Source organism: Anomaloglossus baeobatrachus, chromosome 1, assembly GCF_048569485.1.
Source record: "Anomaloglossus baeobatrachus isolate aAnoBae1 chromosome 1, aAnoBae1.hap1, whole genome shotgun sequence".
Classification (NCBI taxonomy): domain Eukaryota; kingdom Metazoa; phylum Chordata; class Amphibia; order Anura; family Aromobatidae; genus Anomaloglossus; species Anomaloglossus baeobatrachus.
In genome coordinates this window covers 539,456,953-539,475,293 of record NC_134353.1, presented here as the reverse complement: position 1 = coordinate 539,475,293, position 18,341 = coordinate 539,456,953, and the positions used below count along the sequence as shown (strand labels likewise).

General features: G+C 48.0%; 1 protein-coding gene across 1 annotated transcript in view; it reads right to left on the bottom strand.

Annotated features, from left to right (window-relative positions):
* Positions 1–941: 941 nt before the first annotated feature.
* The window catches only part of LOC142312041 (uncharacterized), a 141,839-nt gene continuing 124,439 nt past the window's right edge, over positions 942–18,341 (bottom strand). The window contains exons 19-25 of the mRNA XM_075350952.1: positions 13,791–13,955; positions 13,539–13,577; positions 11,649–11,699; positions 10,126–10,233; positions 6,037–6,066; positions 4,490–4,544; positions 942–2,083 (exon numbers count right to left, since the gene is read on the bottom strand). Coding sequence (XP_075207067.1) covers positions 4,493–4,544; positions 6,037–6,066; positions 10,126–10,233; positions 11,649–11,699; positions 13,539–13,577; positions 13,791–13,955 — 445 coding nt within the window. The 3' untranslated portion in view covers positions 942–2,083; positions 4,490–4,492. The remainder of the gene's footprint in view (positions 2,084–4,489; positions 4,545–6,036; positions 6,067–10,125; positions 10,234–11,648; positions 11,700–13,538; positions 13,578–13,790; positions 13,956–18,341) is intronic.

Here is an 18,341-nt window from a genome sequence, read left to right as displayed (position 1 = left end):
ATGTTTCTTGTTCAAAGGTGGTTGTTTTTCAGCCTTCCTTACCTTGGCCATGTCCCTGAGTATGGCACACCTTGTGCTTTTTGATACTCCAGTGACGTTGCAGCTCTGAAATATGGCCAAACTGGTGGCAAATGGCATCTTGGCAGCTTCATGCTTGATTTTCCTCAATTCATGGGCAGTTATTTTGCGCCTTTTTTGCCCAACACGCTTCTTGCGACCCTGTTGGCTATTTGCCATGAAACGCTTGATTGTTCGGTGATGACGCTTCAAAAGTTTGGCAATTTTAAGACTGCTGCATCCCTCTGCAAGACATCTCACAATTTTGGACTTTTCAGAGCCTGTCAATTCTTTCTTCTGACCCATTTTGTCAAAGGAAAGGAAGTTGCCTAATAATTAAGCACACCTTATATAGGGTGTTGATGTCATTACACCGCACCCCTCCTCAATACAGAGATGCACATCACCAGATTTACTTAATTGGTAGTTGGCTCTCAAGCCTATACAGCTTGGAGTAGGATAACATGTATAAAAAGTATCATGTGAGCAAAATACTCATTTGCCTAATAATTCTGCACACAATATACACAACTCTGGCAAAAATTAAGAGACCACTGCAAAATTGTCAGTTTTTCTGATATTATAGATATATTTTTGAGTAACATGTAAATTGTTCTTTTATTCTATAAACTACTGACAATGTCTCTGAATTTCCAAGCAAAAGATTTTGTATTTATTTTCTGAAAATGAGAAATGGTCAAAATAACAAAGCAATGCATTGCTTTCAGACCTCAAATAATGCAAAGAAAACAAGTTCATAATCATTTAGAAACAACAATACTAATAATGTTTTAATTCAGGAAGAGTTCAGAAATCAATATTTTGTTGAATAACCATGATTTTTAATCACAGCTTTCATGCGTCTTGGCATGCTTTCCACCAGTCTTTCACACTGCTTTTGCCAGTCATGGTGAAAAAATGTAAGCAGGTCTTCTTTCTTTGATGGCTTGTGACTATCCATCTTTCTCTTGACTACATTCCAGAGGTTTTCAATGGGGTTCAGGTCAGGAGATTGGGCTGAGCATGACAGGGTTTTGATGTGGTGGTACTTCATCCACACATTGATTCATTGATTACTAGTCCTCAGTGTTGGGGAACATTGCCTGAGCAGAAGGAAGCAACTGTTTTTCCTGGATAACCTTGTATGCTGCTTGATGCATACGTCCTTCGCAAAGTTTAGTCTGCTTAATTCCAGCCTTGCTGAAGCATCCCCACATCATCACCGATCCTTCACCAACTATTACAGTGAGTGCAAGACACTGTGGCTTGTACACCTCTCCAGGTCTCCGCCTAAGCAGTAGACAACCAGGTGTTGGGCAAAGATGAAAATTAGACTCATTAGAGAAGATTACCTAACTCTAGAAATTGGGCAGATTAAACTTTGCGAAGGACGTAGGAATCAAGCCGCATACAAGGTTATCCTGGAAAAACAGGTCTTTTAGCATATATTACTTATTCATCCCATGTCTATGATACCTATTATTCATTTCTATAATTTGGGACAAAGAAGTTATCATATTCATTCTTTTATTTATTCTTTTTTTTTTAATTCTTTTTAGTATGTCCAATGATAGAGTGGTCATTCAAGCCGGGGTCGGTACCAGGAGAGGTCGCAGTACATTAGGAGAATCCAGAGACGTTGTCCAAAAACAAGCCGAGGTCGTGTCCAGGAGAGGTCGCAGTACAATAGGAGAATCCAGATACGTTGTCAAAAAACAAGCCGAGGTCGTGTCCAGGAGAGGTCGCAGTACATTAGGAGAATCCAGAGACGTGGTCAAAAAACAAGCCGAGGTCGTGTCCAGGAGAGGTCGCAGTACAATAGGAGAATCCAGATACGTGGTCCAAAAACAAGCCGAGGTTGTGTCCAGGAGAGGTCGCAGTACATTAGGAGAATCCAGAGACGTGGTCAAAAAACAAGCCGAGGTCGTGTCCAGGAGAGGTCGCAGTACAATAGGAGAATCCAGATACGTGGTCCAAAAACAAGCCAAGTTTGGTATGCCAGTAGAGTCAGACAAGGATCCAGGCACTAAACGAAAGCAAAAACAAGTGATGGTCAAGGGGTCAGAAGTGCTGCGGAATATGTTAGAGCTTATAGAAATAAAGATTATTATTATTATTATTATTATTATTATTATTATTATTATTATTAAAATCAGGAAGAGAAAAACCAAAGTCAGTCCAGGTCAGAAAACAGAGATCACAAACACAGGCGCCCACACTGCACTACATGCAAGAAGTGCGACTGATACCAGACTGGGGAAAGCTGAACACTAGAAAAGCAGAGCAAGCACTGGAGAGTAACAACCCCTGAGTGATTCCACCCTTCCCAGAACCAGCATGGAGAATAACACAGAACATAACCAGACGGACAGCTCAGCCCCCCCCAGATACCAGATACAGCAACATACAAGAGTCAGAGCAGTGCAGAGTGGAGGTCGTGACTCCGAGAAAGATTTCTGGTGGGAGGTCCGTCATGAATTAGATGAGCTGTGGCATCATGCCCCCACGCCTTTACCCCATCCCAGCTCTGCCCTTTGTGTCGGTGCTGTTCGAAACTGAAATGCCAAAAGTTGATATCATTATCCACTAGAGATACAAAGGTGCATGAAACCCCAAATATTGATAAAATTGTGACACTTTATTTTATTAAACAGTGATTAAAAGGACAGACTAAAAATTAGCCAGATGTCCACTGGGGGGCAGCATCGTATCAGATATCAATAGTTTATATATGAAGATTCTATATAGCGGAACATAATGACGTTAAAGGGAACCTGTCACCACTTGTTTTGGCTATAAGCTGCGGTCACCACCACAGGGTTCTTATATACAGCATTCTAACATGCTGTATATAAGAGCCCAGGCCACTGTGAGAACATAAAAACACTTTATAATACTTACCTAACAGTCGCGCTGTGATGGAATCGGGTCACGGAGGCGTCTTTGTTGTCCGGCGCCGCCTCTTTCGGCCATCTTTGACCTCCTTCTTCTGAAGCCGCGGTGCATGACGTGTCCGACGTCATCCACACTCGCCAACATTCAGGTCCTGAGCAGGTGCACTTTGATCTGCCCTGAGCAGAGCAGATCAAAGTATTGTAGTGCGCCTGCGCTGGACCGGCGAGTGTGTATGATGTAGACGCGTCATGCACACAGGCTTCAGAAGAAGGAGGACGAAAATGGCCGAAAGAGGCGCCGCCGGCACCGGACAACGGAGACGCCTCCGTGACCCAATTCCACCGCAGCGCGACCGTTAGGTAAGTATTATAAAGTGTTTTTTATGTAGTCACAGCAGCCTGGGCTCTTATATACAGCATGTTAGAATGCTGTATATAAGAGCCCTGTGGTGGTGGCCGCAGCTTATAGACAAAAAAAAGTGATGACAGGTTCCCTTTAATTGAAAAATAACACTGGACAATTAGCACTTTTGATAACGCATGTTCCCACAGATGATGGTAAAATATTGCAATTAATTATCACATGTAAAAGAATAGTAATGTAAATGAATGTGTGTTCAGTGGGCTAAATAGCCAGTAGTACTACAAGTGAAACAATAGCTGAGCAACCAAAGGTGAAGAGCAGACCTTAGTAACATATGAAGTGTATCCAGACCATAGTGAGAACACAAGTATAAATGAGTACAGACCTGTTGTAATGTAGACGTCAATATGGGATGATAACAGCAAGCGCCGGCTCAATGCTTGTTTCACTTGTAGTACTACTGGCTATTTAGCCCACTGAACACACTTATTCATTTACATTACTATTCTTTTACATGTGATGGTTAATTACAATATTTTACCATCATACGTCCTGATTTATGTGGGTACATGCTTTACCAAAAGTGCTAATTGTCCGGTGTTATTTTTCAGTTAACGTCATTATATTCAGCTATATAGACTCTTCATAAATCACTATTGATATCCGGTACGATGCTGCCCCCAGTGGACATCTGGCTAATTTTTAGTCTGTGTCTTTACCACTGCTCAATAAAATAAGGTATTACAATTTTATCCATATTTTTGGTTTTCATGCACCCTTTGTATCCCTAGTGGATAAGTGTTTTGAGTATATATAGGGGTGCGCCCCCAGATACAATATAAAATAGTCCTATATAAGGAATGTAGAAGTGAATGAAAGTTTTTACACAACCTCGAGCTGCACAAAAATTTTGTGAATTATCAAAGTTTTTCCCCAGATTTCTGTCAAACCCCTTTGATGAATCGTGCGCTGTCCATCACTGCTATTAGTTTATCTTCTATGTATGGAGCTATTTGGCTTTTAGTAGTATTTTGGCATAGTATGTGTGGCACTGCTATGTACACTGACAAATACGCATAGTATTTTTTTCAATATATGGAGGTAGGGACAAACCATTAGGACTTTGCTCTGAGCCCCATGATTTCTATATACGCCCCTGATATTATATAATTACCGGTCATTCTGATGTCTGGATACTGCAGCAGCAGGAGAAAGTTTCTCGAAAGAATCTAAATCAAGAAAAAAGCAAATGTGAGACAAATGTGAGAGAACATGAGTCTTGGGGGAACATTGGTCAAAAAGACTTAAGGGGGTGTTACACGCAACGACATCGCTAGCGATGTCGCTCGTGAAAGCACCCGCCCCCGTTGTTTGTGCGTCATGGGCAAATCACTGCCTGTGGCGCATAATATCGCTAGGACCCGTCACACGTACTTACCTTCCTAGCGACGTTGCTACGGGCGGTGAACAGCCTTTTTTCTAAGGGGGCGGTTCGTGCGGCGTCACAGCAATGTCACACGGCAGGCGTCCAATAGAAACGGAGGGGCGGAGAGCAGCCGCATGAAAGACACGCCCACCTCGTTGCCGGAGGAGGTGTTGTTCGTTGTTCCTGGGGTGTCACATGTAGCGATGTGTACTGCCTCACGAACGACGAACAACCTGCGTCCAAAATCAGCAACGACATTTGGAAAATGGACGACATGTCAACAATCAACGATTTGGTGAGTATTTTGCATCGTTAGTGGTCGCTCGTATGTTGTCACACGCAACGATGTTGCTAACGAGGCCGGATGTGCGTCACGAATTCTGTGACCCCAGCGATATCTCGTTAGCAATGTTGTTGCGTGTAAAGTCCCATTTAGACTTGAAACCAGATTTCGAGAACATCAGGATTCCTGACAGGCTTTTCTCTGATCCTACCTTCCTAGAGGACTATATGCATTTATCATTCTGTTAGGGGACTGAAGTTTTATCTAGATGACTATGGTCATTATATGTTCTTCCTGTCTTTCTTAAAGCACTCAGCATTGTTTGTTATTTCACCACCAGAGAGGTATCAGTAATATATGCTCCTTGCGTTTAGTAAAATACTTACCAGCTGCCGTCTTCAGCTGTTCTTGGCTTTGCTCTGGTCCTGTTCTGCTAGTTGTGACCTGCCGGATCTCCACTGTTTGCTGGACAAACCCGAGGTCACTTCTCAATGCAAATCTATGAGAGCCAAAATGAAATTCTCATAGACTGAGAGGTTGTGACCGTTACCTCTGACTTTTGGCCAATCAGAAGCTGCAGTCACAAGATGGCAGAACGGGAAATGCAGAAGACAGCGGCTGGTAAGTATTTTACCTGGGCCAGGGAACATGCATTAGTGATGCCACTGATGGGGTGAAATACAAAAGAATGTCGCAGTGGTGCTTTAATATGTAACACACAGTATACATTAGTATTCACTGAGCACAATATAGACACCCAAAGGACTGGTATATGATAGAGAAGCCTGGATAATGATGGTGATGAGAGACCCCCGCTTAGTGCATGTGGGATTGGTGACGGGGGGCACAAGCTGTGTATTCTCTACATTGCGCTCTGTACAGAAGACTGAAAACCATGAAATCCCCTGTAATGTCTCCATACAGGAATGCAGAAGAGACATCAAGCTTGGTTTATTATTAATCCCCATTATTCACAATGAAAAGTAACACAACATAAAACTCCTGCATTTACCTCAACAATCTCCTCCATTGTCTGTAGCTCCTGGAGACAAAATACAATCCCATTACAATATAATACATATAGAGCAAATCCATGCAAAGTAATAAACATATAAAGGACAATGATTTCCTGAGATGGAAGAGTAAAGGCCCTGTCACACACAGAGGCAGATCTGTGGCAGATCTGTGGCAGATCTGTGGCAGATCTGTGGCAGATCTGTGGCAGATCTGTGGCAGATCTGTGGTTGCAGTGAAATTATAGACAATCAGTGCCTGGTTTGTGGCTGTGTACAAATGGAACAATATGTCCATGATTTCACTGCAACCACAGATCTGCCAAAGATTTATCTCTGTGTGTAACGGGGCCTTTACATTATATGTGCTGTGGATTAGCGGAATTAGCTGAAAACATCTGGAATCATCAACTCCCCAACAACGTGGAAGAAAATCGCAAAACAGGTGAAGACGTATAAATAAGACCAAAAAGACGCAAGGAGAAAAATGAATTGTGTGCAAACGAAGAAAAGACAGAAACTAAACAAAAAAGGTGCAAAGGCAATGAGGAATCGGGCACAAATGTTTTCTCTGTACTTCACTCATCATTAAGAGGTGCTAATAATTTATACTGCAGAAACACGAGTGTTGTCAGCGAAAGAGCACAGTGAAGGATCGCACCATCCAGAATCCTGATCATGGGCACGGACGTTGCTTTGTTCTGTGGAGAAAACTAGCATCTCTGCAGCAGGGATGACACTGCATCCAGAATCCTTCTTCTGTGGAGAACACTATCGTCTCCGCAGGAGGAATGACACCACATCCAGAATCCTGATCATGAGCATGGACGCTGCTTTCTTCTGTGGAGAACACTAGCGTCTCCGCAGGAGGGATGACACCGCATCCAGAATCCTGATCATGGGCCTAGACGCTGCTTTCTTCTGTGGAGAACACTAGCGTTTCCGCAGGAGGAATGACACTGCGCCCAGAATCCTGATCATGGGCATGGACGCTGCTTTCTTCTGTGGAGAACACTAGCGTCTCCGCAGGAGGGATGACACTGCACTCAGAATCCTGATCATGGACACGGACATTGATTTTTTCTGTGGAGAACACTAGCGTCTCCGCAGGAGGGATGACACTGCACCCAGAATCCTGATCATGGGCCTGGACGCTGCTTTGTTCTGTGGAGAACACTATCGTCTCCGCAGGAGGGATGACACTGCGCCCAGAATCCTGATCATGGGCACGGACACTGCTCTCTTCTGTGGAGAACACTAGCGTCTGCGCAGGAGGCATGATACTGCGCCCAGAATCCTGATCATGGGCCTGGACGCTACTTTCTTCTGTGGAGAACACTAGCGTCTCCGCAGGAGGGATGACACTGCGCCCAGAATCCTGATCATGGGCACAGACGCTGCTTTCTTCTGTGGAGAACACTAGCGTCTCCGCAGGAGGGATGACACTGCATCCAGAATCCTGATCATGGGCACGGACGCTGCTTTCTTCTGTGGAGAACACTAGCGTCTGCGCAGGAGGCATGATACTGCGCCCAGAATCCTGATCATGGGCCTGGACGCTGCTTTCTTCTGTGGAGAACACTAGCGTCTCCGCAGGAGGGATGACACTGCGCCCAGAATCCTGATCATGGGCATGGACGCTGCTTTCTTCTGTGGAGAACACTAGCGTCTCCGCAGGAGGGATGACACTGCACCCAGAATCCTGATCATGGGCACGGACGCTGCTTTCTTCTGTGGAGAACACTAGCGTCTCCGCAGGAGGGATGACACTGCGCCCAGAATCCTGATTATGGGCCTGGACGCTGCTTTCTTCTGTGGAGAACACTAGCGTCTCCGCAGGAGGGATGACACTGCGCCCAGAATCCTGATTATGGGCCTGGACGCTGCTTTCTTCTGTGGAGAACACTAGCGTCTCCGCAGGAGGGATGACACTGCACCCAGAATCCTGATCATGGGCACGGACGTTGCTTTGTTCTGTGGAGAACACTAGCATCTCTGCAGCAGGGATGACACTGCATCCAGAATCCTTCTTCTGTGGAGAACACTATCGTCTCCGCAGGAGGAATGACACCACATCCAGAATCCTGATCATGAGCATGGACGCTGCTTTCTTCTGTGGAGAACACTAGCATCTCCGCAGGAGGGATGACACCGCATCCAGAATCCTGATCATGGGCCTAGACGCTGCTTTCTTCTGTGGAGAACACTAGCGTTTCCGCAGGAGGAATGACACTGCGCCCAGAATCCTGATCATGGGCATGGACGCTGCTTTCTTCTGTGGAGAACACTAGCGTCTCCGCAGGAGGGATGACACTGCACTCAGAATCCTGATCATGGACACGGACATTGATTTTTTCTGTGGAGAACACTAGCGTCTCCGCAGGAGGGATGACACTGCACCCAGAATCCTGATCATGGGCCTGGACGCTGCTTTGTTCTGTGGAGAACACTATCGTCTCCGCAGGAGGGATGACACTGCGCCCAGAATCCTGATCATGGGCACGGACACTGCTCTCTTCTGTGGAGAACACTAGCGTCTGCGCAGGAGGCATGATACTGCGCCCAGAATCCTGATCGTGGGCCTGGACGCTACTTTCTTCTGTGGAGAACACTAGCGTCTCCGCAGGAGGGATGACACTGCGCCCAGAATCCTGATCATGGGCACAGACGCTGCTTTCTTCTGTGGAGAACACTAGCGTCTCCGCAGGAGGGATGACACTGCATCCAGAATCCTGATCATGAGCACGGACGCTGCTTTCTTCTGTGGAGAACACTAGCGTCTGCGCAGGAGGCATGATACTGCGCCCAGAATCCTGATCATGGGCCTGGACGCTGCTTTCTTCTGTGGAGAACACTAGCGTCTCCGCAGGAGGGATGACACTGCGCCCAGAATCCTGATCATGGGCATGGACGCTGCTTTCTTCTGTGGAGAACACTAGCGTCTCCGCAGGAGGGATGACACTGCACCCAGAATCCTGATCATGGGCACGAACGCTGCTTTCTTCTGTGGAGAACACTAGCGTCTCCGCAGGAGGGATGACACTGCGCCCAGAATCCTGATCATGGGCCTGGACGCTGCTTTCTTCTGTGGAGAACACTAGCGTCTCCGCAGGAGGGATGACACTGCGCCCAGAATCCTGATTATGGGCCTGGACGCTGCTTTCTTCTGTGGAGAACACTAGCGTCTCCGCAGGAGGGATGACACTGCACCCAGAATCCTGATCATGGGCACGGACGCTGCTTTCTTCTGTGGAGAACACTAGCGTCTCCGCAGGAGGGATGACACTGCACCCAGAATCCTGATCATGGGCCTGGACGCTGCTTTCTTCTGTGGAGAACACTAGCGTCTCCGCAGGAGGGATGACACTGCACCCAGAATCCTGATCATGGGCCTGGACGCTGCTTTCTTCTGTGGAGAACACTAGCGTCTCCGCAGGAGGGATGACACTGCACCCAGAATCCTGATCATGGGCACGGACGCTGCTTTCTTCTGTGGAGAACACTAGCGTCTCCGCAGGAGGGATGACACTGCACCCAGAATCCTGATCATGGGCCTGGACGCTGCTTTCTTCTGTGGAGAACACTAGCGTCTCCGCAGGAGGGATGACACTGCACCCAGAATCCTGATCATGGGCACGGACGCTGCTTTCTTCTGTGGAGAACACTAGCGTCTCCGCAGGAGGGATGACACTGCCTCTACAATGCGTGGGAATGTATCCTAATCAACCGAAGCCAATTTATGAGATTCATTGGACAATAAGACAAAGAAAAATATTGATAAGAGCCCATAGGAACAAATAAGAAGCTGTGGCTAACATATTTGTGCCCGGCCAAGTAACAGGATCTGGTTTATCCATCAAAATATCAAAAATGTGTCCATTGTGGAGGTATTGGTCTTCCATGCTCAATCAGGCTGGGTGTGGGAGATGGAGTGTAAACTTTCACAAAGGATTGTACAGCCGTTCTCACATGGATTCTAATGGTAAGAAAACACTCCGGTAAATAGATCTGTGTGATAATCTGGACATTGCCTGGTGAAATCCGGTGAGCTCTACGGTGAGCTCATGGCCGCTGCCTTCTCTACTTACCGACTGGCATTTTCCAGTTCATCCTTATCTGCCTGTGTTTTCATCTTCACACGTCCCATATTCTGTCTTTCTTCATCTCCTTCCTCAATGACTTTTTCCTCTTCTTCACTGATGAATAATACAGAACATAGAAAGGTTTTTGTTTCTGCAGAGGTGTTTCTAGAGCATTTATCCATGAAGCCTCCACACCAGAGACGCCATAAACAATCGTCATTAATATAAGTGCTTGTCGCCTCCTGTGACTAAATGATGCCAATATACAGATGCTGAATGACACCATGATATAGTTACATACGCCGTCTCCACACCTTAAAGGGGTTTTCCATTGTAGAACCTGTTTTATAGGCTGCAGTTGGTTTTAAAGACACAGACTGTTTTTTACATACCCTGTCTGGGTCCAGCGCCTGAGTTTCCGCTCCCGGTTATTGTTGCAGCACTAATCTTTCCATAACAAAAGCTGCTGAGCTCCATTATTGGTGACAGCGATTTTGATATGATGTCAGCACCGCAGCCAATAACAGACACCAGGAAGAGCGGCGGAGACTCGGCTCTGGACCCCGGGAGGGTGACTAAAGCACAGTTGTTTTTTAAAGTAATAAACTGCAATTGGGTTTGTTTGAAAATGGAAAAGAAAATCTCTTTAAAAAGAACCTGCCAGCACGATTAAGTAATGTGGATTAAAGACGTAAATGTAAAAGCACTGTGATACTGATTACATGAATACCTTTGGTGAAGAAATTGGCTTTGTGTTTCTTTAACCATTTGAAGTTTTCTGCTAATTAGATTTTGATGCACAGGGGCTGGAAAATGCACTGTGTTTTTTCCTCCCTGTCTGTGATTCCTCTGGCCCCTCCACCTGTCTCCCGTCTGAGAATGACAGGTCACTTCTGAAATTTCAATCAGAGAAGGCAGGTCAACCACAGACCGGAAGTAGGTGTAGAGGTTGGGGAATCACAGACAGGGAGGAGAAGACCCAGTGTACAGTTTGGCCCCTTTGACCCGAAAGCTAATTATCAGAAAACTACAAATGGTTATAGAACCAGAAAGTGGATTTCTTCACCAAAGGTGTCAGTGTACCCAGTATTACAGCGACATTACAGCAATGTCTGTACTGTGCATTATAAAATCGTGCTAAGAAGTTCACTTTAGGCTTATTATTGTAGCTGGATACTTACCCACTGACTTTCTGAAATATATCTATATCTGTCATTGCTTTATCTTTATCATGTCAGCCTTAATGGTAAGGGAGCTGCCATTAGTGGATCTTGATGATTTGCATACCCAAGGATATTGATTACCCGATGTACAGGAGTGTTCAGGAGTGACAACCCACAATTAACTTTATCACGTACAGTATAAATACTATAACTTTGGATCTATTACTTAATAGAAACGTATAGCGTGTATATATATATACACACAAAATGGCAGATGTACAATACTCTAATGGCTGATATTAGGAGTATGTGAGAATCATTACCAGCATCAGTGTAAGTATATATTCGCTTGATGTACAGACTTACAGTATTGTCTCAAGTGTGGTCCGAAATGTAAAGTCTCCAAAATCAATGGGCCTGGAAGAGAAAATACAGATTCAGATAAAGTGAAAGAAACTGAATCCTCATGAGATTGTTATCTATATAATACGTCTCTTCTACATAAAAACACGGGGCCGATTCATCATTTACATTTTTTTTAAATGACTTTTCTATTTTGACTTGTGTTTTATGTTGATGTCGTTTTGTGTCCAATTCATCAAAATGGCGCACATGATTCATGAATTTTGTTCTATGCCGAAAGTGATGTTTTTTTTTTTTTGCTGTCAAATATGTTTGCGACTCTTTAGCAGAAAACGTTGTATGTTTGGCAAAAGGTATGCAAAAATGGCTGACATCCATAAAAATCACTCCGGGGGAAACTGGAGAAACAAATTTAGTGTTTTTTTCATTTCTAAAACTTTATATCCTGATTTTCTCAGTAATGACCATCTGCTCAGTTCCCCCTTTACCCACTATGATTAGGGTGGGCACCATATTTGTAATCATGGTTACAGGGCCCCACTCCAATGTGTTTTGTGTGACCCCTTCCCCCCTCTATCTACGCCTCTGTGACGCCCTGGACCCCAGGGGTCACAGGTAATTACATCAGCCACATACACACACACCCCCATCCCCTGTGAGGTCACATACATGTCACCCGATAGGGAGACCTGATGCCTCCCCCAGGGCAAGTAGAGCACACAAGGTGGGCGGAGTCAGGCGGAAAGACACGCCCACCGAGGAGACTACTGTCCTGGGGCAGGAAGTTCAAACAGTGAAGTTCTGGAGAGAGTAGTGACAGGAGTTGCAGAGCTGTCAGGGACCCGGGTAGGAGCCTGGGCCCCTTGGAAAATATCAGACAGGCAGGCGGTGGTGGCCGTCTGCAGGAGTACCGGTACAGCAACCGGCGGAACCGTACGGACCGGGCCTGGGTTGTGGCCCGCCGGTCCCGAGCCGGGGAGTCAAACGTGTACCGGAGCACCAAACAGAAGGGTACTCAGACCCCGTCCTAGCTTAGAAGCCACTGAGTATAGGCGAATTGACTGATTGCTGGCCGGACCTCAGGGGTTCATCCACAACCAATGTCCTGAAAGAAGGCAAAAGCCCACCGAGACCGGGTGAGCGCCACCGCCAAGGGCCAAACACCCAACGGGCCAGCGCCTGCGGGCACCCGAGGGCGCCTCCGGCAGCTCAATGCCGGGGAGTGGGCCACCACTGCTTAGACAGGGGGGGCCGAAACACAAACATCCAGAGGTGCACGGGAAAAGGGGCCACCATCAACCCCACAGGAGACATCAGCAGCCGGCCGCGGGGACCGACCACTACCGAACTTTGGTTTACCAGTGACTCAGTGTGAATTAATCGTGAGTACACCAGTGCCATCTGGGCACGATGCACTACACCGCGGCACGGCGTCCTGCACCCCGACTACAACAACCACCAACCCTCACAGTCCCCCACCGGGCCCCGGGACACACCGCCCCTACCCACGGAGGGGCTAACATCTCGGCTGCGGCCGCAGCACCGATCCCGGACGAGTCCGCCATTACTTCAGCCGCAGCGGTGGTGCTTCTCCCGTCACCACGACCCGTGGGTGGCGTCACGACCCGTTACACGACCACCATCCTCCCACCGCCTACTCCCCTTAACAAGAGTGACGTGGCCCCCGGTCTGGAGGCGCTCGTGCCACCGACAGCCCGAGCCCGGACCTCGAGCGGCTCGGCCCGAGGAAGCGGAAGAAGCGGCCGGGCCCCTCTCAGGCCGGTACACCTTTAGCACCCACTCACCCCAGGATTACACCTCTATACCACTGTACAGGGAGACTCCTATAGTTACACCTAAAGACATAGGAGCATAACTCTATAACATAATTACCGGAAATAGATCTCGGTCTCCGTCACAGTCTTTTTCCATCTGTTTAAGAAATATAAAAGAAAAATAAGACATGTACTGTTATAAAATGATAAGAAAAAATAGATGTTCATTCATCAAAACTTCATAACAACCAAACAGATTGCCATTTTTCTGTGATTGTAAGAAGCTTTTCTGGTGACTGAGTAGAGTGCGGATTAACCCCAGATATTGGTATAACAGTCACTTTCAGGGATCCTAGTATGCAACACATACATCTCATCCAAGAAGTCATCCATGTCCTCCATTTCATCCGGGTAGTTGTCCATGTCCTCAACTTCATCCGGGTAGTTGTAAATATCCTCCATCTCATCCGGGTAGTTAGAAATATCCTCCATCTTATCCGGGTAGTTGCATAACCGGCTGTAGTAATTATTGGCACTATTTGGGGATATCACACTTTTTACTCACTATTTACGAGTATATAATGTAGAGTGATGTACAAAAATGGTAATTATGGCATTGTTTCTTTTATTTTTAGCTGTGTTCAGGATAAATAATGATAGTCTTATAGTACATGTTGCAGATAAGACAATGCTATAATAATAGCTGTTTACAACGTACGTTTTTTATTTTTACAGATTAAACCAATTTTTTAATTGTGAAAACTGGAATTTTGAGGAGGGTGTTTTTACATTTTTGAAATAATTTAAAAGCAATTTTCTTTGTCGCTCCTAATTGGGAGACCCAGACAATTGAGACCCAGACAATTGGGTGTATAGCTATGCCTCCGGAGGCCACACAAAGTATTACACTAAAAGTGTAAAGCCCCTCCCCTTCAGCCTATACACCCCTCGTACTGCTACGGGCTCATCAGTTTTTATGCTTTGTGCGAAGGAGGTCAGACATCCACACATAGCTCCACAGCTTAGTCAGCAGCAGCTGCTGACTATGTCGGATGGAAGAAAAGAGGGCCCATAACAGGGCCCCCAGCATGCTCCCTTCTCACCCCACTCTTGTCGGCGGTGTTGTTAAGGTTGAGGTATCCATTGCGGGTACGGAGGCTGGAGCCCACATGCTGCTTTCCTTCCCCATCCCTCAATTAGGGCTCTGGGTGAAGTGGGATCTCATCGGTCTCCAGGCACAGGAGACCGTGCTCCATCCACAGCTCCTGAGGACCCTGCTGGATAGGAGCCGAGTATCGTTCAGGGACATGGCCCTGCTACTTGGAGGTACTCTGTGTCCCCGTGGGGACCGCGCACAGCAACACTCCAGCATTGCTGGGTGTGCTAGTGCACCGGGGACAGCAGCGCTGGCTGCATTTGTGCCACTATACACTTCAGCGTCGCTGAGTGTGTTTGTGTCTTTCTTCCAGCCCCCAGCCCTGCCAGTCAGGGGAAGGGCGGGACGCTGTACAGCACGGCAGCACTGAGGGCTGGAGCATGCTTTGCATACTCCACCCCCCTCACTCTGCACAGTGGGGCACCAGTTCCCGCACTTTTCTGGGTCACGCCCACGGCTCCCTCCTCTCCTCAGGACGCTGGCAGCCATTCCTCTCAGCTCTGCTAACGCTGGAGAGGAGAGACAAGCTCAAAGAGACCCAGGCAGGAATTCTGGTGCCCACACAACCGCTTTGCGCAGGCAGTAAGCAGCACCTGTGGTGCTGGCCCCACTAGTGCAGAAGTGTACTTATAGTTTATATGATTATAGTCTATACTTTACACTGTAGGGTGCACTGTTGATTTGTGGCTATTTACCCTCCTGTATTGCTCAGAGGAGACAACAGCATGTCGTCCACAAATAGCAAGGGTGCCAAGGCACAGACTTACTATGCTGCCTGTGCAGCATGTACGGCTATACTGCCGGCAGGTTCCACTGACCCTCATTGTGTGCAATGCTCGGCCCCTGTGGCACTTTCTCAGCCGGAGCCTCTGCTAGGGGTGGCCCAGGGAGAACCACCTGTTAACACTGTCCAGGTGACAGGGACGGAGTTTGCAGTTTTTACTGAAAGACTTTCTGAGACTATGGCTAAGATATTAGAAGCCTTGCAGTCCAGGCCGGCATCTCAAGCCAGGGGCACTGTGGAATCATTGTCCCCTGGTTCCCCTCAGTTGGAACAGCAATGTCTTCCTGGGGTGTCTTATGGATCCCAGGGTGAGGTCTCTGACACGGACCGCAGCCCCAGACCGACTAAGCGAGCTCGCTATGAAATTCCCTCGACATCATCACAATGTTCAGGGTCTCAGCGAGAGGACTCTCTGTATGATGAAGCGGAGGTAGCTGATCAGGATTCTGATCCTGAAGCGCTCTCAACCTTGATACTCCTGATGGGGACGCCATAGTGAATGATCTTATTGCGTCCATCAATGAAATGTTGAATATTTCTCCCTCAGCTCCTCCTGTGGAGGAGTCAGCTTCTCAGCAGGAGAAATTCCGTTTCAGGTTTCCCAAGCGTACAAAGAGTATGTTTCTGGACCACTCTGACTTCAGAGAGGCAGTCCAGAAACACCGAGCTTATCCAGATAAGCGTTTTTCCAAGCGCCTTAAGGATACACGTTACCCTTTTCCCCCTGACGTGGTCAAGGGCTGGACTCAGTGTCCCAAGGTGGATCCTCCAATCTCCAGACTGGCGGCTAGATCCATAGTTGCAGTGGAAGATGGAGCTTCACTCAAGGATGCCACTGACAGACAGATGGAGCTCTGGTTGAAATCCATCTATGAAGCTATCGGCGCGTCTTTTGCTCCAGCATTCGCAGCCGTATGGGCACTCCAAGCTATCTCAGCTGGTCAGGCGCAAATTGACGCACTCACACGTACGTCTGCGCCGCAGGTGGCGTCCATAACCTCTCAAACGTCGGCATTTGCGTCCTACGCTATTAATGCTGTCCTGGACTCTGCGACCCGTACGGCGGTTGCAGCCGTCAATTCGGTGGCAATACGCAGGGCCTTGTGGCTGCGGGAATGGAAGGCAGATTCGGCTTCCAAAAAGTGCTTAACTGGATTGCCATTTTCTGGCGACCGTTTGTTTGGTGAGAGATTGGATGAAATCATCAAACAATCCAAGGGAAAGGAAACATCCTTACCCCAGGCCAAACCAAAAACACCCCAACAGAGGAGGGGACAGTCGAGGTTTCGGTCCTTTCGGGGTACGGGCAGGTCCCAATTCTCCTCGTCCAAAAGGCCTCAGAAGGTCAGAGGAACTCCGACGCATGGCGGTCTAAATCACGCCCTAAAAAGACCGCCGGAGGTGCCGCTACCAAGGCGGCTTCCTCATGACTTACGGCCTCCTCACACCGCATCCTCGGTCGGTGGCAGGCTCTCCCGCTTTTGCAACACCTGGCTGCCACAAGTAAAAGACCGTTGGGTGAGAGACATTTTGTCTCATGGTTACAGGATAGAGTTCAGCTCTCGTCCTCCGACTCGATTCTTCAGAACATCTCCGCCTCCCGAGCGAGCCGAGGCTCTTCTGCAGGCGGTGGGCATTCTGAAGGCAGAAGGAGTGGTGGTCCCGGTTCCTCTTCAGCAACAGGGTCACGGTTTCTACTCCAACCTGTTTGTGGTTCCAAAGAAGGACGGGTCCTTCCGTCCTGTTTTGGACCTAAAACTGCTCAACAAACACGTAAGGACCAGGCGGTTCCGGATGGAATCCCTCCGCTCCGTCATCGCCTCAATGTCCCAAGGAGATTTCCTAGCATCGATCGATATCAAGGATGCTTATCTCCACGTACCAATTGCTCCAGAGCATCAGCGCTTCTTGCGCTTCGCCATAGGAGACGAACACCTTCAGTTCGCGGCACTGCCGTTCGGCCTGGCGACAGCCCCAAGGGTTTTCACCAAGGTCATGGCTACAGTAGTTGCGGTCCTCCACTCTCAGGGTCACTCAGTGATACCTTACTTAGACGATCTGCTGGTCAAGGCACCCTCTCAAGAGGCATGCCAACACAGCCTCAACGTTACTCTGGAGATTCTCCAGAGTTTCGGGTGGATCATCAATTCTCCAAAGTCAAATCTGACACCGGTCCAATCACTGACATATCTTGGCATGGAGTTTCATACTCTTCCAGCGATAGTGAAGCTTCCGCTGGACAAACAGCGTTCACTACAGACAGGGGTACAATCTCTCCTTCAAGGTCGGTCACACCCCTTGAGGCGCCTCATGCACTTCCTGGGGAAGATGGGGGCAGCAATGGAAGCAGCCCCTTTCGCGCAGTTTCACCTGCGTCCTCTTCAATGGGACATCCTACGCAAGTGGGACAGGAGGCCGACGTCCCTAGACAGGAACGTCTCCCTCTCTCAAGCAACCAAAGCTTCCCTTCGGTGGTGGCTTCTTCCCACCTCATTATCGAAAGGAAAATCCTTCCTACCCCCATCCTGGGCGGTGGTCACGACGGACGCGAGCCTGTCAGGGTGGGGAGCAGTTTTTCTCCACCACAGGGCTCAGGGTACGTGGACTCAGCAAGAGTCCTCACTTCAGATCAATGTTCTGGAGATCAGGGCAGTGTATCTTGCCCTAAAAGCGTTCCAGCAGTGGCTGGAAGGCAAGCAGATCCGAATTCAGTCGGACAACTCCACAGCGGTGGCTTACATCAACCACCAAGGTGGGACACGCAGTCGGCAAGCCTTCCAGGAAGTCCGGAGGATTCTGCTGTGGGTGGAAGCCACAGCATCCACCATATCCACAGTTCACATCCCGGGCGTAGAAAACTGGGAAGCAGACTTTCTCAGTCGCCAGGGCATGGACGCAGGGGAATGGTCCCTTCACCCGGACGTGTTTCAGGAGATCTGTTGCCGCTGGGGGATGCCGGACGTCGACCTAATGGCGTCACG